Source organism: Platalea leucorodia, assembly GCF_965183815.1.
Source record: "Platalea leucorodia genome assembly, chromosome: 1".
Taxonomy (NCBI): domain Eukaryota; kingdom Metazoa; phylum Chordata; class Aves; order Pelecaniformes; family Threskiornithidae; genus Platalea; species Platalea leucorodia.
The window spans coordinates 51,733,924-51,755,015 of NC_138823.1; the positions used below are offsets into that span (position 1 = coordinate 51,733,924).

General features: G+C 45.3%; 2 protein-coding genes and 1 long non-coding RNA gene across 5 annotated transcripts in view; 2 read left to right on the top strand and 1 right to left on the bottom strand.

The window, feature by feature from the left end:
- ANKRD29 (ankyrin repeat domain 29) overlaps nt 1-7,363 on the top strand; it is a gene marked incomplete at both ends in the record, with an annotated part of 28,546 nt that extends 21,183 nt beyond the window's left edge. The window contains 4 exons of one of the 2 annotated variants that reach the window (XM_082337806.1): nt 3,863-3,961; nt 4,410-4,505; nt 5,571-5,669; nt 7,280-7,363. In XM_082337806.1, coding sequence (XP_082193932.1) covers nt 3,863-3,961; nt 4,410-4,505; nt 5,571-5,669; nt 7,280-7,363 — 378 coding nt within the window. The remainder of the gene's footprint in view (nt 1-3,862; nt 3,962-4,409; nt 4,506-5,570; nt 5,670-7,279) is intronic. The other variant, XM_082337807.1, reaches the window with a different exon arrangement.
- LOC309604450 lies at nt 3,805-17,899 on the bottom strand. The gene is made up of 3 exons (XR_014230888.1): nt 17,748-17,899; nt 14,722-14,845; nt 3,805-4,129 (listed from the first exon to the last, which is right to left on the bottom strand). It is a non-coding gene; the product is annotated as an uncharacterized lncRNA (long non-coding RNA).
- A 187-nt stretch (nt 17,900-18,086) lies between these two features.
- The window catches only part of NPC1 (NPC intracellular cholesterol transporter 1), a 29,019-nt gene continuing 26,013 nt past the window's right edge, over nt 18,087-21,092 (top strand). The window contains exon 1 of one of the 2 annotated variants that reach the window (XM_082315298.1): nt 18,087-18,349. In XM_082315298.1, the coding sequence (XP_082171424.1) occupies nt 18,266-18,349 (84 nt within the window). In that variant the 5' untranslated portion in view covers nt 18,087-18,265. The remainder of the gene's footprint in view (nt 18,350-21,092) is intronic. The other variant, XM_082315299.1, reaches the window with a different exon arrangement.

Consider the following 21,092-nt stretch of genomic DNA (forward strand, 5'->3'; position numbering starts at 1 on the left):
TATTTTTTTAGCTCTCTAATCCAATTTCTACAAAACAATGTTTCATGAGGCATTTTAAAATCTTAGTTGAGGCAAAGACTTGACTCTGTGTGAATGTTCCTCCTGGCTCTGTTTCATCTCCGGCAATATGGGCTTACTTTGCTTCAGGGTACCTCCGATCCCTGCTAAGATTATGCCTGGATAAGTCCATGGCATTTGTATTTGTATTGTATTGTACAGGGCCCACTGTAACCTGAAACATTTCCTTAACAAATGGAACATTTTTACTGTTTAATTAGTAAAGTAATGGTTGGATGGACTTCAGTCTCTTTCTTACTAACAAACGAATTTGTACTTTGTTCGAAGGTGGCATGTTGGTCATGAGGAACGTAGCTCTAGATGGGGCAGTGTCGATGCCAGATGACTCTCACTGTCAGTTACAAACTACACTGCTCTCACTGCTGCAGGAAACTTTTCTTAGCAACGTAATACTGAATACAGGGCTGGCCACAGCTGCAGAGCGCCGGGTGTGAGTTCATGCTTCTCCTTCCTCACAGTGTCCAGGTTTTCCTCTCTGCCTTGTGCATTTGGGGGCTTAATTCATCTGCCTGAGCATGTGCATCTGCCCTGTATGTCTCCTCCTGCTGCTGCAGTGGGTACCAGTTCCCAGTCGGTCTCATGCCCCATCTCCCAGTCCCACCGGGGTGCTCCTGACACCGTAGAGCATCTCGGATGGTGCTGGCTGTCCATCTGCAGGCCCTTCAGCTCAGCTCTCACAAGACTGAATAGCGAAGCTTCCTGGCAACTTTCTTCCCTGGCAATGTCATTTCTCTTGTTTTTTAGCCGCCTTCTGTTCTCTCTGACATTGCAAAGCCAGGAAGGAATTCTTTTATCATCTTTTTGTCTAGACAGAGCTGGGGGCAATGTCTGAAGCCTGGTGTGGGAGACGTTTCTTTGCTTCTCCAACTCAAAAACAAAGCGAGAAGATTATTTGCCAATGAATTTTACACTGTTTTGGCAGCCTGCATCCCAGCAGGCTTTAGTCTGACTGGCTAAGCAGATTCAAAATACTCTGAAAATTAACATTTTTTTCTTAACACGTGATATGCAATTACACATATAGGTAAGCCAGTAAACCTATATAGAGTGTAGACTTCAGACAAGCAAGCAATTTGTTATTAGAAAGAATTCAGCTGGTGTAGTGGTACAAGTGGACCAATAGGCAGAACAGTGGAGGAGATAACACTGAGTAGCCTGAGAGTAGGGGCTCTCTGTCCCTGGAAGTCCTTACTGGGAATTTTGAGGGGTATTTCACCTCCCACCCTAATCTGGCCCTCCCTAAAATTCCAAGCCACAAGCAAACACTGAGATTCAAAGCTGCAAAGCAAAGTCATTAGTTAATGGGTAAGAGAAAGAGCATCAGAAATTTTGGTCAGAGTATGTTTGGAACTGCTGGCGGCTGGATATAATGAGATATAGTTCATATATATTAGCTTGTAATCAAATACAGAAATAAGTACAGCGTAAAAACATATGGCGTATTTAACATTGTTCTAGGAATGTAGTGGTCTGCAGTCTGCTGGGTGGGCAGAGGGACAAGGAAATGAAAGTAGTTTTTGAACTGCGTCCTTCCCTGTTCTCACTTTCTTCCTGACTCATCTCCAAGCCTTAGTATCTGTTTACACATGAATTCTCATGTGGCCTCTTTGTACAATGTAGTATATCTTTTGCACCGTACACCAACATGAAAAAGGACAGAAATCTCATCTACTCCATATAAATACTGTACATGTTTGCATAAACCTGCCTGTTAGATGTTTTTGCTTCAGAGAGAGAAGCTGACGATAGTCAATGTGAGCCCACCATCAACTTCATCATCTTTCTTCTCTTCAGGCTAAGTCCTCCAAGACAGTCACCCCTTCTCACAATGTAATTCTGCCTCTAGCCTATAACTGAGATACTGAGGATGATGTCCAACAGCAATACTATTAAGGACAGTTAATGGTAACAATGATATTACCCAAGACTTGTATTTCCTTCTGCTCCTTTTCATTTATACCTGAAGATAAGAGTTGTTCTTACAGCCTTCACTGTGAGTAAAAGAAAGCTGCTATGTTCCCTGTGCTGTGCTTGTGCTTGCATCTCTTGTGTAAATAGAAGCGTGGATTGGCACAGGATTGGATCTTCATGCAGATTAAATTGTGTAGGCTGCTTTCAGATATTTTCCAAGTTTTATAGGCTTTTCAGCATCCCTATTGCTATTTTCTAGAGCCCTCTGGTGGGGAGAGATTAGAAAAAATATGAGGTGTCAGCTTACTGGTAGGAAAAACACTATAAATTGGAGAGGGACAGTTTTTGCCACCACGCTAACATCACATATGCTGTGTACAAGACAGCCTTTGTTATTTTTGAATCACAAAGAACACTCATTGGATTAACAGTATATACACTAGAATGAGGTCAGTCACTAATTTCAATGAGTTAATTTATAGAGAAATGATACAAGAGAGGGCAAAGATCCTGTTCCTCGCCATTTGAGAAGGCTGAATATCTCAGGATGTGCATTTGCTCTTTCTGGGAATCAGAAAAAGGGAAGCCCAGAATATTATATCAAAGGAAGAAATAACGTTTCTGTTTCTTCCAAAGGATTAAGTCACTAGCCCATAGAAAGCAGAGAACTGGTTCAACAATGTTTTTTTGGATTGCACCAGCAAGTCATATGACTCTTCAGTTGGCACTGAGAAGAGAGATTGCTTCTTTAATCGAGGTGGAAATATTTAAAGGAAAAAGTTGTTTTCTTCTGAAACTTCTCATTAAGGCTCTTTTGGAAGCCCCAGTATATTTTGTCTTCTTTTTCCTGCCAAGTCTTCAGGCTGCTGAGGGGGGCAGGGGAACTGGCAAGCGCTGAAGGCAGAAGCAGGCACCCTATGTGAGGCCTCACTTTTATGTTGAAGTCCATACAGGCAAAGCCTTTTGTTAAAGGCCCACAAGAATCAATTTGGCACCACATAACTGCTGGAGTCCTCCGGTAGTCTGGAGAATCAGGCCATTTAGAAGCAAAAGGAGGAAAAGACACAAAACTGAATTCTAATTGCGGTGAGAAGTACTTCCAGTGCTTCAACTCACCTTTGCCTTTGGGATGGAAATCCATCACAAAGTTTAGCTTATTCTGAATGTGCATTTTATTTTCTGAGGTTTTCTGCTTAAATAATGATTGCATAGGACAATTTTTCCAAACCAGATTGTTTCACACTGGATTCCTCAATAATCGCCTTGTTTTCTAGCAGAGCGCTTGAAGATAAAATTTGTTAAATGCTTACCATCACTGTAAGACAAGAAGTTTTTACCAGATTCCCTGAGGGTGGATAATGTAACTTAACACTGAAAGTTGGTGATCACCTTCCATTGCTCCTTAGCTTCTGTAAACAACTTCCACTCCCATGTGTACAGAGACCCAGCTGCAGAATCTGCCCATGCATGCTGGGATTTACCTCTATCTTCTGTCACACCTAGCCACCTAGAGTTCAGAGTACACAGGATACCTCTGGCCTTTACATTTCAAACTGCCCTATGCATTTTAGGCATGACTGGTAAGCCAAAGAGAGCTTTAACTGTTCGCACAGCAATGCACATTTCAGGCCAACTATGCAAGAGAAAGCAGCGAAGGGTGCTCTACTCCACACCTGGAGTGGTTCTGACTTTATACACTGAGTGCTTTTTTTTTATACATGTGCTTTTGGAAGCGACTCTGCATATGTCTGTGGTGCAGGATTTAATTGAGAAATTGAAGTATGTCCATTCTAGTAGGCAGACTTGGGTGGTAAAATAGCAGGGAGCACAGGATCTCAAAGTGAAACCTTTATCAGGCTTATTTTGTTTGCAGGATGGGACGGCTCCCTTGTGGATTGCATCGCAGATGGGTCACAGTGAAGTGGTGCGAGTAATGCTGCTCCGGGGAGCTGAGCGAGATGCCGCACGGGATGTGAGTAGCACTTCTTCCTGCGCTCTGTCCTAGCTTTTTTTGAGGCTGCAAGTCTGCCTGAATGGAGGCCCAGTGTCCCCAGAGTCCACCTTATTTGCCAGGCTGTAAAGTCCCACCATGGGCTCCCTTTTTCCTGTTGTGTCTGGGACAGCTTCCTGGAGGGACCTCCTGGAATAAGGGAATGGAAACATCCATATAAATGAGAGACAAAGATGATATACGGTGTCACTAGTTCATTTTACCCTGAAGTTTTCACCTGCTAGAGGAACAGTTCTCCAGATGCCCTAAAACCAGCAGCATATGCTGTGGAGGTGCCTCCTCAAAGCCGATGAGCAGAGGAGACCCTCCTCTCAGAGGTGTGGGGTAGAGCTGGTGTTTCCCTCCAGCCGAGGGGAACACGGGTGAAGTATTGGTAACAGCTGAACTGACCTTCCTCTCTCTTTTAAAGGACGGTACGACTGCTTTACTGAAGGCTGCCATTAAAGGCTACAACAATGTGATAGAAGAGTTGCTGAAATTCTCTCCCACGCTTGGCCTGCTGAAGGTTAGTAGTGAAACACACAGATTTTTAGGCAGAAATTCAAGAAGGCAAAGGGTCTGATGAAAGACCTGATGTTTATGACTATGCCAGTGGAAGACGATAAGGAGCTTGAGCCCAAAAAAAGTGAAGAGAAAATGAAATTATCTTATTTAGCCTTTAATGCTACACACGAATGAATCTTTTCACATGAAATTGTGAATTTGATTTTTGGAATGAGGAAGCACATTGTGTTGTGGAAGGAATTCTCCTGCTTTTCGTCGTTTGATTTTATTTCTACAGTAAATGGATTGCTCTCGACAGTGCAGTTTTTAGCATTATACCCTGCCCTCCATTGCATTTAGTCAGCAAAATAGTATCCTAAGAGATCTGTTGTGAGCAGAGCCTCTACTTGATTTTGTTTTCCTCTGAATTTGAAAAGTGACTTGAAAAACAACGGATATTTGGAAGCTGCTTTTTAATAGCTGAATGTGCCTATAAATCACATACTTTGATAGCCTCCGTGCATGCAGCTAATTGGCAATTTTGATGTACTTGAAAATCCAGGTGGCATTAACTTGGTTGTTAATTACAAGTATGAAATAGCTTCCACACTTGTTTGAACTGTCAGTTTGCAGCCACAAACAAAAGGCCAACCATAAAAAACCCACCATTCAGCTGTCTGACATTGAGGTCATTAATCATCAGAGGAAGAAGATAAAATGCACAGATGGTTTCCATTTCTGCTTGTGCTTCTGTTTCACTCGCTAATGGCTGACTTTGCCAGGCAGAAGCAAGTGTTGTGTCCATTTTGCCTCTAATCTATTGACAAGGGTAATTTTTAAAAGGAAATATTGCTGTGGTACAATGAACTTGACTCTCTTTTTTATTAAAGCATTTAAAATCACCTCTTTCATAGCCCTCTAGCCTGCCAGCACCGTGTCTAAATCAGACCCTATGCCTTTGATGACCTAATCTCTTCTGTGTTACTTCTTACTTGTTCGTAGGCTTGTTCTTTGCAAACATTTGTGTTTCACTGCCTTTTGATTGCTTCCCATGCACGGCACAAACATCTCCACTGGTATTTTCTAGAACGGGACCTCTGCTCTCCACGCAGCCGTCCTGAGCGGCAATGCGAAGACAGTGGCGCTGCTCCTCGAAGCAGGAGCGGACCCGTGCCTGAGGAACAAGGTACGTCCTGGCACGCCGGCCCGGCCGAGGAGCGGGTGGGGAGCGCCGAGCGCTGGGACCGTGTGTGCCACGGAGGCAGTGGCAGTCCATGTTTCTGTGTCAGTCTGTGGTTGCCTCTTGATCCTCGCCTGAAGCACCACCGTTCAGTCCATTTGTTTCTGTATACAGGCATCTATAAGGGTGCTAGGCAGTGCCACCGGTGATGCCAGTACTTGTGAAGTTACCTCAGTCTGAGAATAACCATGCACTCACTCGAGCGTCACAGATGAAATTGTTGACTATAGCTAGTCATGGGCCAGCTAGGTTGCATTTTAGAGAAACAATAATCCATCGCCATTTTGATAAGTCATAGGTTATATTTGTGTCTTATGTGAGAAATATGCAAGGAAAATATTTCACCAGCAAAAGAAATAATATGTATCTGGGTGCCTTGGGTAAGAAAACTTGGTGAGGATTCAGCACATTGCTAATGCAAAAAATATCTCAAATTACATGCATCTTACCCATATCTTACTATAAATCTGTTAGTTTATTGAAATAGTTTCATATCCATTTTATGGCAGCAACTTTTCTGCAGAAAACTTGTCTTGTTTTTATTCTGTAAAGTGTTTTAACATTACATTTGATAATTTCCATGAAAATGTCTTCCTCTGAGTTGTGTTTATGAACTATTTGCCACTAGTATTTGATATCTAGCTGGGTTTGTTAAGCTATGAATGGGTGGTCTGGTATTTACTTCTGGTTTATGATTGGGTGAATGAAAGTTTGTAATACAAATAATCCAGCATACACCTTCTAAATGTTTTGGTCATTAAATATAAAATCTCTGCCTGTTATTTCTGTATCATTCCACTTGATGGCAGCAGAGTTAATGCCTCTCCTACAGTAGTTCGTCTTAATAAGCATTTTGTTTTGATGCTGTCATCCAAACAATGTGCAAGATTTTTCTGCTACTGGCAGTGATTTGCAGCAGGAGGATGTGCAGTATAAGAAAGTCTGTGGCTGTAACCTCTCCTACTGGTTTTTTGTTGTTGTTGTTTTTTTTTTAAATAACTTGCACTTTGGCACAACAGGGTACATTTGCAGGACAGAATTACTGATTTTCAGAAGTAGCTTCACTATAAATACTTTATGTTACCAAAATTGTATTCAATAAATACAGGAAATCAAAGCCCAATGTTGTATTATTATCAATCCTACAGAATAGCACTGACTATTTCATAGCAATTAAAGTCTTTCATTGTGTTTTTATGGGCTTTAGTACTTAAAGACCTGCCTCGTCTCCCCCAAAAAATCAGCAGCTATGTTCTCTTTTAATTTTGTGGCAGAAGCATAGGGAGCCCAAGGAATATCATTTAGCCTGGACAGTTAGCACAAAATAAGATGACCACTCAGGTCCCACACTGGAATTATTTTGAAGACTTAAGTCAGACTTGCACACTGTGTGGAAAAGTGACTTCTTAAGATATCTCCAACAGTGGTGGAGACAACACTGGAATAAGCACGTCATTATAATGCCCAGTACCATCTTCTTTAGAGTTTAATGCTTTTAAGCCATGTTTTGGAAATACTCGTTCATTTCTGCTAACCTCCAGGTTTTTTTGTTTCAGGCAAATGAACTGCCAGCAGAACTAACGAAAAATGAACGCATCCTCCGACTCCTCCGTATGAAGGAAAAGCAAAGGAAAAGCTAATGCAGCCCAGTAGCAAATGCGGTTTGACAGAGATGCGCCCTGACCACAGTAGCATGACAGTAAACCTAGGTTGCCCGAAAAGGGCTTGTTGGAACAGTTTGCAGAACTGATTCGCTTCTCCAGTACACGCTCCCTGAATGCACGAGGCCCTTGCCATGGGCTTGCCAGGGGCTAGGGCCTCCGCCTGGCATCGCTGAACACAGGACTGCGATGGGAGCAGGGTTTGGCTTGGGAGCTGCGTCTGCACTGCAGCCCTGCCTGTACTCCAGGATCCCACCGGTCCCAGCACCGACGTTTGCTCCTCCACGCCTGCAGCGTACACATCTCCGCACGCACAAGTGCTCCCGCCGTTTCAGATACGCATCCCCATACTGGCATGGCCGCACACCTGTAACGGATGCCTCAGGGCGCACGTGTGGGTCCGGAGCACTTGGCCCTTGTGCCAAAAGACACCCAGACCTCGCACCTGTTTGGATGCAGTTGGTCCTGGAGCAGCCCCACGGTGCCACTGCCCTCCCTTTGCTGGCAGAGCTAGCTCTGACCATTCCTCTCTTCCTCCAAGTGCTGCATGGGGCTAGAGGTGAGATCCCACCTGGGACATCCCAACAGGAAAAGTCCTCCTGCCAGCCCAGGGCTTTGGTAACATTTTGGCTACTACACGAAGCACCACAAGAATGATCCGGAGCGTTACAAATTATGCCAAAAGCTACTGAACAAACAGTAAGCAAGATGCCTCCTCAGTTGTAGCATCTTGATCTGTCAATCTGTCCAGCAACAGAAACACAGCGGAGCAGTTGGTAGCATTTTGCGATGCGTACGCAGTGCTATGGGGATCCATCCCCAACCCTACAGTCTACATACGTGCATTTTGTGGATAGGGAAGGACCGGTTACTGAGCAAACCAACCAGGGCATATCATTCACTGGAGCAAGTACATCAGAAATTCAGCTGTCAGGCACAACAGCACAGATGCTATACAAGTAGCATACGTATGTTCTGCACGCGCATATACGTGACACTATGGTTTGGTACCCACAGCTACTATGCAATGCACTTATTCCCCAGGCCTGTGACAGGAGTTAAGGGAGAAGTGCGCAGTGTATAGGTGTTTCAACAGCCGGTCATAGGGTTACATGTAGCCACACTCGAACAGGCCCACTAATTAACGCGGCCATGGAAAATGAACTCTCAATAGCAATTTTGGCCTTTGTTGTGGTTGAGACGCTTAGGTACGCTACTAGTGCCTGTGTGGGGAAGGCAGTGCAAATTGTAGACAGTTTGTGAAGAGCTATGCTTTAACCATGTTGCTGTAAGGCACCCCATTAAAACCCAGTCATTTTTGCAGTATAAACAGTATATACTATGTCCTGTTAGCCACAAAAACATTAGAGATTATTTTAGTGAGTTGAGGTATAACGTTAGTTCAGTACATAAATCCAGGCACTTCACCTGCCTTCAAACCTTGGCAAATTACTGAAAAATTGCTTTAAAAGTTGAAGACAGAGGAGATGATTGTAAGGAAACAAAATATTCCCTGCTTAAAAAATGCCTGCCTAGGATTCAGCTGAACTGTTGTTCAGTGAGTTAAAAAAAAAAATCTTTCAGTGAGCTAGCACAAATGAATGTAGTTTACTTTGTGCAAATTAGCCACGTATATTACCAAATCATAAAATTATTCTTTTTGTGAGTAAGTTAGGTAAGAAGTCAGGGTTCTGGTGAAGAGAACAGAAGTGGATGTACCTTTGCTTGCAACCTGGAATTGGTATTCAATTTCTATTCGGCATTAGAAAGGAAAGCTTTAAGTTTAGCAACAATATAAGAAGACAACAGAAAAATCTGTTTGCTTAGGTAATTTATGCTGCTGTATTTTTAAATTAAAATAATGTTGTGCCTAACAGAAACTTGCAGACAAACTGGTACCAAACCAAAGAATTATGCAAGATGCTTAGAGGATGATTGTATCCAGGGTTAAAGTCCACAAAAGACTAAAAAATACGGAGCATGCAGAAATCTCAAGAGCCTTATTGGGAACTTAAGTTGCACAGCATTACATGGGACTGGACTCTAACTTCTTTAACAAGCAAGACTGGAGAGGATAGGTTTATTTGGAGCCCCAGTAGGTTGAAGATGAATATATTGCTTTGGAGAATGCTAGAGCGACTCTAGGCAGCCTGGCCTCAATATTGATCTTTCTCCTTAAAGTTTCTTCAGATCAACAGCTGGGAACAGCCACACTCTTAAGATGAAAAGCCCTTTCACAGTTGTAAAGGAGGAGGATAATCATTAGAAGGTCTTCAGTAGTTGTATTGGGTGAGCAATAAATACTCTTAATATCAGACAGGCTGTAATGATCAAGCAGTCTTCCTAAAAAATGTGGAAGCATCCACTGTTGATGAGGGTCTCCTATTTTTTCCTGATAGCAGAGCATAGGAGAGAGGACAGGGCAAGCCAACAGTGGTCCTGTGACAGCTGAAGTAAGCAAGCTGAGACAACAACATGCAGGGGTCCAGTATCTGCAACTGGCCTCTCCTTTCTGCCAGCTGTATTTTCTTGTGAGAGGGGTCTCACCCCAAAGGGGGCAGCTGCTCAGCAAAGAGCTTATTCTTGAACTATGCCTGGCCATGGGAAGATACATGTCTGCTCCCTACCGCTTAGAGGAGGACTTCCCAAGTCGTGTGTCCGGCTGCCTCTGTGACTGGCCACCGCAACCTGGGCTCTCACGCAACGAGCAAAGAACAGCTGGGATGCTGCGTCCTGTACAGAGCATCTACTGACCTTCTTCTGAGAGGGTGCAGTTACCAGGTCCTCTTTTTTTGAGTGATATTCGGCTGTAACTGGCTTTTCTTATTTCTAAACAAAATTTGAAATGCGGGGCTAGCACAGGTTGAAGGGAAAGGCTTGTAGTTCCCTCCTCGCTCTCATTAGTGCTGGCTGATATGGCACACAGGCTGTGGCTGGGGGGCTCCGTGGTGGAGAACTGGCAGCGAAGTCTTTCTCTGCCCTGTTCAGGCTGAAGCTGAATCTAGCTTCAGCAAAGACACTATTCAGCCAACACAGGATTTTTAGGCATGGAAACCTTCCCATTGGGAGCATCTGTTTCATCTCGGAGCCTTTGGAGAGCGGGCTGGTTTTAGTTTTGGGTTCCCTGCAACCAAAAGGTGCTTATTCTGCCTGTAAATGGGCTCGAAACTTGCAATGCCGTTTCTCACCATGCAATTAACCTTTTCACAAAGAAACCTTAATAATTCTTAGTGTTTATGTAGCTGCTATTATCTTTAAAGAGCTCGGTAAATACTGCTGTGGTTGGTTTGTTGTTCTAAAACGGAAACCTCCTTTCCCTTCGTGGCTGAAGTGATTCACTAATATTGACAATAGTTCTTTGCATAGTTGTCGTGCCTTTTGTGCAAGGCTTTCAAAGTGCTCTGCAGACACTATTACCTTTGTAAGTTCCAAAATGCATTGCTGGGGGAGGCAGGGAAGTAGATGATTTCATTCACACACAAGTGAAATGCAGCAGCTGTTCATCAGTTCATGTCAATAGACAAGAATAAATTTAGACTAGAAATGAAGAGGCACCAAATCCATTTCACAGATGGCAGGATGAAAGTAGGTACCATATAACGATGTGAAATAGAACTAGGACAGGATAACAGGCCAAATTGTTTTTTGGGTTGGGTTTGGGGGTTTCTTTTTCCCCCAAAGTGCCATATATCCACCTTACACCCCCAAAAAATCAGCTCCACTAGCACACTGTTTTTAGGCTTGCCTCTCTGCACATTCGCATCCAGGGGCCCAGCCTGTTGTTCTTTCCACCTGGGATTTATGCAGGTGCTATAGTCTGGTGACTTCCCATCAGCTGCAAGTGAGTACAAAGGATGTGCAACCAAGAACAGGCTACACAAATGAGTCAAGGAAAAGTACAGGGCATCTTTCTTTTATGTCACTAATATCAAGCCATTGTAGGATGGGGATGAGCACAAGGAAAGGCCCATGGGGTATAGAGAGAAGTGGCATCCCATCAGTGACATGGTAGTGGTGTAGCCTCAGAGGTCCCAAATACACAGAGCTCTTCATTTCAGATGATCACTGCAGTGCAGTGTGCAGGGACATCTATTTAGTAATGATACAAAAGGGAATGTCGTACCTCCTGACTTGCACATGCTGTTTGTCCCTTGGAGCGAAACCATCTCACTATTGATCCACCCACCTTTGTTTAGTTTAGAAGAGCTGAAAGGATTAGAGCACCAAATCAAATAGCTTCAGGTCATACTTAATGCACTTTAGCAATCATGATTATTTGCCTCAGAGTCGGAGCCTAATTGCAAGAATAATTCACACTTCTTTACTCAGCCAGTCATGGTGACTATTGGGAAATCCACAAGTAAACCAAATCTTGTGTTGTCTCAGAAATTTAGAATTGTTGTGCAGAAAATGAGGTAGCACAAACCCCGGCTTTTGCAATTCACTTAAGATGAACACTGAACAGACATAAAATACTGCCTTTGTCTGGAACCCTTGAGTCAGCGGGGTTAAAATGTTAACGTTTGCTACAAGTCCAACCAAAGATCATACACAAGGCTCTTTTTTCCACCAACGCAATATTATACTGCACACACAGGACTAAATGGAGTTGTGCCTCCTCACAGCAGCTCTGCATTTGGTCCTTGGAAATGTCACAATAGTTTCATACTTTTCTGAATTCCACAGTTTGTTTTGACCTGCCCTTTTATGCATTTGATAAAACCTATATAAATTTATGTAACTCCATGTAAGACTAGTATTCTGCAACAGAAATGTTGCTTTGCTAAAACACATTTTTCCATACCATTATTTCAATAAAAATTAATATACTACTTGGATTATCTTGTCTGCATACTTCAATATTTCTTTCTTTTCTTCTGTATTCTACTCTTTCTCTTTGTAGAATACCAGAATTCTTATTTATGTAAAGACCACTTTGTTCTATTCCATTTGATTGATTAGACTTTTATTATTTTCCAGGTCTTTACAAGTGAAATAACATTCACAAAACAAATAAAGCCAATGCCCTGGCTTGAGAAACAGGAAAACTTAATTCAGCATGACATAACAAGGTTTGTCTCAAAGATCCAGATGTCACTGGCAGGCTCCCCCTGACATTAACATCCATTAGGTCAGATCTAAAGGGAAGGTAATAAAAAGCAATTTAGGAACCAAAGGAATAAGACTATATTTTTATTCAGTTAGTCAAACATGTCTTGGTGGTTCTGTTATTATTCCTAAACATAAAACTGGCCCTTACAGTGACCTGACCTACTTCAATTAAAAGAAGTCAACACCCTGCTGATATGCTTATTATGGTATGCAGTGGATCATGTGCATTATAAAAGGGGAAAAGAGTCTGCACTGAAAACCGTATTTTTGGCCGTGTGTTGACATCCCAGGCTTTTTTGCCTTATTCCTACAATTTTCTGTTGTGATGAGCTACATTTTGAATCATCGTCAAAAATTCCTACAGCCACAACTCAGTAAAGCATCTCCGTCTATTCAGAGAATATCAAGAGAAAGTGTTGTGACTTGTTCATGGCCTAAATCACTACAAAGTATGATTTCTGGTAGTGGAAAGCACTAAAGCTTTTGCACATGAAAGCATAACAAAGCAGTGCCAACAGGCTGAAATTAGACAAATTCAAACTTCAAGCTGTGGATTTTCAAGAGTGAAGATAATTATCTATTGAAATGAATTGCTGAGATGATTCCTTTGTCATTTGAGTTTTTAAAAAAAAAACAATTACTTTTCATTCTGAAAGATGTGTTTCACCTGAAACATTTTGTATTTGATGCAGGAATTACTGGATGAAATTATATGATATGCAGGAACTAACATTATGTGATCATCATAGTCTCGTTGATCTTAAAATATATGAATCAATACAGTTTTTGCTTTATCTCCTCAGTGATTTAAAGAGATTCTAACTCTCATGAGATCAATAACAAGACCATATGCCTAGCAGCTGTGGCTGTAGCTGCACAGCAAAATAAAATCTGAGCCACATACCTAAGTTGCCTCTAAATAATCCATTTCGCTCTCACAGTGTTGACAGAGCATTTTAACTGGACTAATGCTTTAATGTCCTGCTTTTTTTTTTCTTTTTTTAACTCCCTTGGCCTTGCTACTGCATCAAAACCTACTCACTGCGACAAACTGTTATAAAACTGACAAAATGTCTTCAAGTCCAGCCATAAACAGGCTGTTCCTCAGGTGAATTGTGGCTCATAAACCTGTCTCCTGTTCCTCCTGCCAAGTCAGATTTTGGTAGTACCCTCAGGGACTCCCCTGTGACAGTTCTGCCAATATTCTCCACTTGGACAGCAAATCCTGAGTTACTCACCAAGTGGCAACACAGTGCTCACAGGGACTCAGTAGACCGACGTTAACGCAAACCAGGAGCCATGCACAGCCATTAACAGGTCAAACCTTGAATTTGTTAGCGTATCAGTGCTTATGCACAGTATCTGGCACAAGCACGCGCTGTGCCTATTTGCTCACAGTAACAAGTGCCGCGCGTCTCCAGACTCTGCTGCAATAACAAGCTGCATTTCTACAGTGTTTTCCTTCAACAGGTCACTGGTTAACACCTGGTTTTGGAGCTCTTGGGCCATGTTGCCGTGCAATTGGCACCACTTTACAGAAGGGGAAATTTCAGTGGAGAGATTGGGACCTGCCCAGATCATCCAGCAAGTTTGCAGCAAAACCGGAACAAACTTTGAATCATTTGAATTCAAGTCCCAAGCTTTTGCTACTAGGCAATAAATAACTTTGCCTAATTGTAATAAAAATGAACAAGTTTCCATGACTTCAATGATAAATGCAGAAAGGATGTGATCTTAAAGAGTGACTATAGGACTTTCTAAGGTTAGATAGGGACACACTGGCACAGGTTGGTAGAGCAGCCATCAAAATACATTAGGGTGGATACAAAGATGAAAAGATAAAAGGATTTGCTTCAGCATCACCTGACATACTAAATGTATACTTAAGTGAGTACTGGCAGCATCAGGCAGATTGCTGTCAGCCCCCTCAGTCTGATGTGATCCCACATGGTAAGTCTGATGCCAAGAGCATCTGACCAAAGTAATAGGTACATGGAGGCGGGTATAATTAAAAGCCGAGCAGGCCTCCACAGGTGAGGAAGGCTAACAAATGAGAGCTGATGAAAAGAATATGATTTGCTTACAACGCCAAATGGGAAACACCAGCTTTGTTTAGTAAGTATTATTCTGGTTTAGCTGGAAAAACAGTCTTGGAACAAGCTATAGTGGTTTGGACTGGCTGTACAAAAAAATGGAGGTGTGACAAACTGAGTGAAACTTCTCACCCTCCTGTTGCAGCTTGTCTTCACACAGATTGCAAGACGTCCAAGGAGAATCTCCAGCTTTCCCATGTGCTTGTGCAGGGTGTTGCTTAACGTTGCTCTCACTTCTTGCAAGTGCCTCGGGGTGCTATCGCAATAGAAATAATAAAGGCAGGTAATAAATTATGGATAATAAACAGCAATGGACATTTTAATTGATTTTGCTGCAAAGCGATCACGTACTGTGTTTCCATTTGTATGCGCAAGTAATTCTTCAGAGAGATTGCCATCTAGAAACCACTAGGTGCTTGAGTTTCTAGTGGAGTCACCAACACAAGTTTCATTTCTGCATTGAGCAAAGCGATGGAAACAGTGAGGCCAACACCTCCGAAAGCAACACTCAGGGCTTTCCATCAAAGACGTAGAACAGAACAAAGCAGGCAGCTATTTTACACAAGCTTCCCAGCAGGCACCTTTGCACCACTCAGGATACTCAGTGAGGGAAAGAGATTATTTGATCCTAACGGACAATTAAAGGACTTTTTTGGTGTGATGGAGGCACCAAATGACCCCTTACACTGTGAATTAGTATTGGCCTCTTCTTCCAAGCAGCAAAATTCAGGTTTGTGTATGCTGCTGAGAACCAGTATAAGTATTCCCCATTAGCCTTCCAAGCGGACAGTCCCTAACAGCTATGCATAATCCTGGGTTTAAAAGGGAACCTTATAAGACATAACTTGATAACTGTCCTTCAACAAGAGCAGCTGGGAGTGGGGACGATTTCTTTTGGGCCATATGTACCACAAACAAGGCAAGGATGTGTTGGCAGCATTGATCTGGGTTAACCATTCAGGGCTACTTTTTCCCTGCCTGGAAGGAAAGAGATAACTTTAAGATGACACAGTCAACGGTGGCAACTTTATAATTGATACCACTCGTGCGACCACACTTAAATGCCCAGGAGCTGCTAGAGAGAGCTCTGCATCCTCACCCCCTGAATATGCCACGCAGCCACGATGAAGACCAAAGGCTGCAGCAGGACTGAAGGAATACCCTGCTCTGGTCTGCCGGCTGCCAGCGTACAGAGGTGACATAAAAACAGAGGCATGTTTGAGTTTCTGCATCTGCCGTTACGCAAGGTTTCAGAAGTTGCTATGACCAAAGACAGGCTTAGTCTGATTAGTGTTTGTTAATCAGTCTTCACACCTATACCACTTCACTTGAGCTTGTGAGTGCAAAAAGGCAGCACTCTGAGGGACTGCACTGGAATAACAGTGTGAATTTAGACAGCCATCTAAATATAGGTATCCATCAGAGATTTAGATAAATATTAAAATACTACCTCTTATCTCTGTTTATACTGTAGGTGGTAGGCAAGTGTGATGTTATGGACTTAATTAGATTATGGTGGAAGTTGTCACTGCAATAGATTCAGTTTTGCTTGTTTTGCAACGTTATAAATAGGTTCTCTCTCACCTATGATTCTTAAATCACTTCTTCTCTATATAATTCATTCAGAAAGGAAACGACATTTCTGTTCAGTCAGTTTTGCTATCCTTCACCTTTTCACAAGCACTGAAACAAGGTTGTTGCATTTTTTTAACTTGTAGCGATGCAAGCTATGCCCACTGCATTCTCTGCTTGTGTGGAGCGCCTAGAAAATGTGGCAACTCCGTGCCCTGCTTTTAGGATCACACTGCATAGCGCTGAATAAATTTTTTATTTATGACATCAAAATTAAAACACAACATAATTTTAGCTACTCTAGCTTTGTTTAGCACTTGCCAGATGCCAAGTCCTACATCTGGGATGGAATAATCCCGTGGAAAAGTACAAGCCGGGCAGTGACTAGATGAAAGGCAGTTTGGCAGAAAAGAACAGGGTGGTTGGGCTGGGCAAGACGCTGAACGTGAGTCAGTGGGCTGTATAAGCAAGGCGGTAGCCAGTAGGTCAAGGATTGGGGTTATTCCTCTCCCTTTGGGACTTGTAAGACCACATCGGGAGTACTGTGTCCAGGTTTGGGCTCCCCAGAATGAAAATAAAGACACTGACATGCTGGAGCAAGTCCAGTTTACTGCCACCATGACAGCTGGGGCTGCTGGAGCACATGAGCTGTGACTGCTCAGCCCTAAGCAGAGAGCTGGCTCTGGGGACATCTTACTGCTCTCCGCAGCTACCGAACGGGAGGATGCGGAGAAGGGGGAGCCACACTCTTCTCAGGCAGCCACAAGGGGCAAAAGACTCAAGCTGGAACACGGGAAAATCTCCTTCAATACAGGACAAAACCATTTTACGGTAAGCGTGGTCAAAGGGCGGAACAGTTTGTCCAAAGAGGCTGTGAAATCTCCATCTCTGAAGCTATTCAAAACACAGCCTGACAATTCCCCGAGCCACCTGATCTAGCTGGATTCTGCTTTCAGCAGAAAGTCGCACTACGTGACCCTCCAGCGGTCCCCGGCCAACGTTAGCCCGTGACTCTATGACACCAAGACTAGGCTGCATTTGTGTCAGCAGATGGCAACATCAGCTAAATTACATATTTTATTCCAGCAGGGCAATATGCGCTACCCGGCTGCGAAGGCAACAAAGTGGCGGGGAAGTCACAGCGAGGCGGCTCGGGAATGCGTCGCACCCCGCTTTTAGCGTGCCTCCTCCCAGCCAGATCCCGAACGGATCCCAAACAGATCCCAGGCAAACAGATCCCGAACAGAACAGAGCGGCGGAGCGCGATCGGCGCTTCCAAAACTGCTGACGGCAGCGTCGCCCAGGCCGCCTGATGTCAGGCGACGGGGAGCAGCACACCGCAGCGCTGCCAGCAGCAGCAGAAGCCCCGGGACAGCGTTTTCCTGGCCTGCCCTGCTGGGGAGTTACGTTTATTGCAGCTGCACGGTAACGGCACGCGGGGTTGCGAGACCAACGCTTGGAAATCACGAATTAGTAACTCCGAAGCAAAATTAAGACGCTTTTGTCTAAGCCGGGACTTTTTGAAGCGACTTTGATATTAATAAACTCCGCGGCTAACACTTCCGCGCCCATACGCAGCGGCTCACCGGCTGCCGCCGCAGCCTAGGCGGGATTTGCCACGCCGGAGAGGCACGGCTCCGCTCCCACACCGCGCCGAGCTCCCCCGGCAGAGCAGCTCCCCCCGGCACAGCAGCCGTCCCCCGGCAGGGTGGCCCCCCCCCGGCCGCCGCCGCCGCCCCCTGAGGCGCGGCCGGGCCCTGGCGTGAGGCGCGGCCCCGCCCCGCCGCCGGGGGGAGGTGGCGCCCGGGGGCGGGGCGGCGGTTGGCGGCGGCGGCGGTTGGCGGCGGTGCCCGGGCGCGGCCTCCCCCCCCCGCCCCGCCCCGCCCCGCCACCGCCGCTCCTGGAAGGGGCCGGCGGCGGGGCCGGCAGCACCGCCCGGCCTGGCGAGAGCGGCCCTTCCGGACCTGCGCGGGCGCGGCTGCCCGCCCGCCGCCGCCTCCTCCTCCTCCTCCTTCTGCTTCTTCTCCTCCTCCTGCTTCTCCTCCTCCTCTCGGTGCTGCGGCCGAGAGCCCTGCCGGCCCCCCGCGCTTCTGCCCGCGCCGCCATGGGGAGCCCGCAAGGCAGCCCCGGGCGGGGCGGCCTCGGCCTGCTCGTCCTCTTCCTCCTTCTGCTTCTGTCGCCCGTGCAGGTGAGTCCCTGCCGGGGGAGGCCGGGCCTCCTGGCACCGCCGGGAGGAGAGGGAGCGGCGGGTGGCCGCCGTGGGGAGCGGGATCCCCCCGGGTGTTGCTTCGGGGCTGGGGGGGAGCGGCGGCGGCGGCTCCCGGCGCTGCCTGAAGCCGGGGGTCGCGTAGCCCGGCTGAGGGAAGCGGCCGTCCCCCCCGCCTCCCGGTGCGGGTTAGGCCGCTGGGCTCGGGGCGGTGGGAGGCCGGAGCGCGGTAGCGGGGTGTCCCCGCCTTGTCCCCGGTGGGGCTCTCCCTTCCCTCTCCCTCGCTCCTCGGCTCGGTGCCGGGCGGGGCGGCCCGGCGGCACAGCAGGGCCGCCTGCGAGCGAGCACCTGCGGCGCGAAAGCGGCCGCGCTGGGGCTTGGCAAACTTCAGTTTCTGCCCAGCCGTCGTCCCCTGCTGTGGCCTCCGGCAGCAGCTGCCCGGGCCCTGCGGTGTGCCCTGCTTATGCAATGCCCTGTGCATGTGAGTCGCCGTGCCGTCACATGCTCCCGGGGAGGCTTGCGTATGTCCTCAGCGTCTGGTTCGGCTTGCTTGGGGTGCTTCTTATGCTAGGTGACAGCTTCTTGGAAGTAATAGGCTGTGCGTAGTAAGATCTGCTATTTATTGGTGCGCCGATATTAAAACTACACGTTTCCTTAAAATTAAGGACTAGAATAAGTTGGACTTCTTGATGCTTTAGGAAAAAAATAGTGTGAAACCTTCACTTCTCCCTTCTCAGGCACAGTTTGTTTATGCTCTAGTGCAAGACAGGGTTGAGATACTCCACGTTCCTCTGGAGAAACAAGGAGTGTCTTGTAAGCCTTAGTTTTTTTGTTGTTTTTTTTTTCTGCTCTCTAACCGACTTGGAAAGATACTTTCTAGGTCAAGTTTTATGCTTAACCCCTCTTGAAACTCACAAGTTTGTCATCCTGTGTGTGCACTGAGGTTCTTCTGTATCCTCTTCAAACAACCTTTAAAGAGCTTGAACAGAAAACTAGGAATTCATTCCTCTGTTACCACTGGAGAAGCTGATTGTTTAGTAGTGACTCATGGTCTCCGGGTGGGTAGGTAAGGAACTTCACACCTTACCAACACTTTTACGCACTGGTTTTGGAGGGAGATACCATCTTGTAGCAACGAGGTGTGTCTTAGGCTGGTAATGAAATGACAAGATGCTTTCTTTTAGGTGACAGAAGGATACTGAGCTAGAGGAGCTTGAAATAAGTTCTTCTAGGATTTAGGGAATCCTTGTAGAGGATGTGGCTTTGTGGTCCATAAGAAGTAAACATTGCAAAATGACTTTAACCATGCAGGTTTCAGTTTTGTAATGTAAGAAAGCAAAATTTGATTTTTTTTTTTGCCATTAACTCTTATTTACAGCCTAACACTCCACAAAGTGGACCTTGGTATCTTTCAAAGAGAAGCTGGTCCTTCAGTTAGACTGAGCCTATATAGTGTTAGATGCTTGCAGAAGGGAAGCATTGTGAAGGTGAACCTTTTCTCTCCCTCAGGTGTACTGGTATTGTAATGTTTCATGCTTCCGTTTGTGGTGTGTGTAGGCTGAAGTGCCATATGTCATTGCTGCTTCTTTTTAAAGAAGTCAGTGGGCTAAAGTGGCATTTCAGTTTGCAGTCCTTCCATTACATATGCTTTCACAATGAACTTGAAGCACTCAGCCTGTATAGGATGTATCTTTCACTCTGAACAGTGCATGGTACAAGACTTGTGCCAGCTAACTAGTTGACAGTTAACTACCTATTAGTACCATCGAAGAACTGCATTGAAAATCTTGGCTCCTGTAGTCATGTTTCTGAATGTGGACTTACAGGAGGATGAAGTCTTGAAACTGTTTTTGTTCTCTTATGAACATCCTGACCTGCTGGATGGCATCTTGTGTGCTTAGTGGCAGCTGTTTCAGTTGATCCTTGTATAGGTATATTAAAACATAGGCTGTCAAATTAGTGGCTAAGCAAGGTTGGACACAGGTTTCCTGTCAGCAACTGGGATCCCAAGCTGTAGGATATATTTGAGTTTCTGAACTCCTGTGGGAAGATGTTAATGGCAGGTGCTGCTCTGTCTCAAACTTGCCAAGTGGCCTGCAGTGCGGTGTTACCTGACCTTGGGCACGAAGTCCTGAGATGCCTGTGTGGAGCAACTTGCTTGGCAGGGATGGCAATGTAGCTTCAGAACAAGGCAGTAACCGCTCAAGTTACTTCCTGGAAAATCAGGAGTGACTTGTTCATAGTCTTTCTGGGTGGAAAGCGAGGAAGCCTTCTTAGAAGGGGAGAGGTGACTGAAGGGAATGACTGGTAGAACTGAATAGTACTTTTCTGGGCAGTGTTATTACTATTCCTCTGCAGGGCATCAGGTATTTTGGTGCAGGTGGCCTTAGTTGCAGACAGCTGCTAGTGAGGGGTCCTGTGCTTTCTGATCATGCATGCAGTAAGTGTGTATTTTCCCAATAAATCATTGTCAGCTAACACCAGCTTGCTCCCACAGATACTGAACTATTACCATTATTGCAACTTTCTCTTGCTACTTGACCTTGACTTTCCTGTGACATGTGAAGTGTGCTTGGATAACTGCAGAAGGGGGGCTTGCTTTGCCTGACCAGGAGTAGCTTATGATTTTTCTGTCTGAAAGGGAACAGTGCCTTACCCATGAGCAAAGGAACAAGAGGAGCTTGGCAGACAAGCTTGTCTCTGAATTGGCTGCCTCTGAACGAGT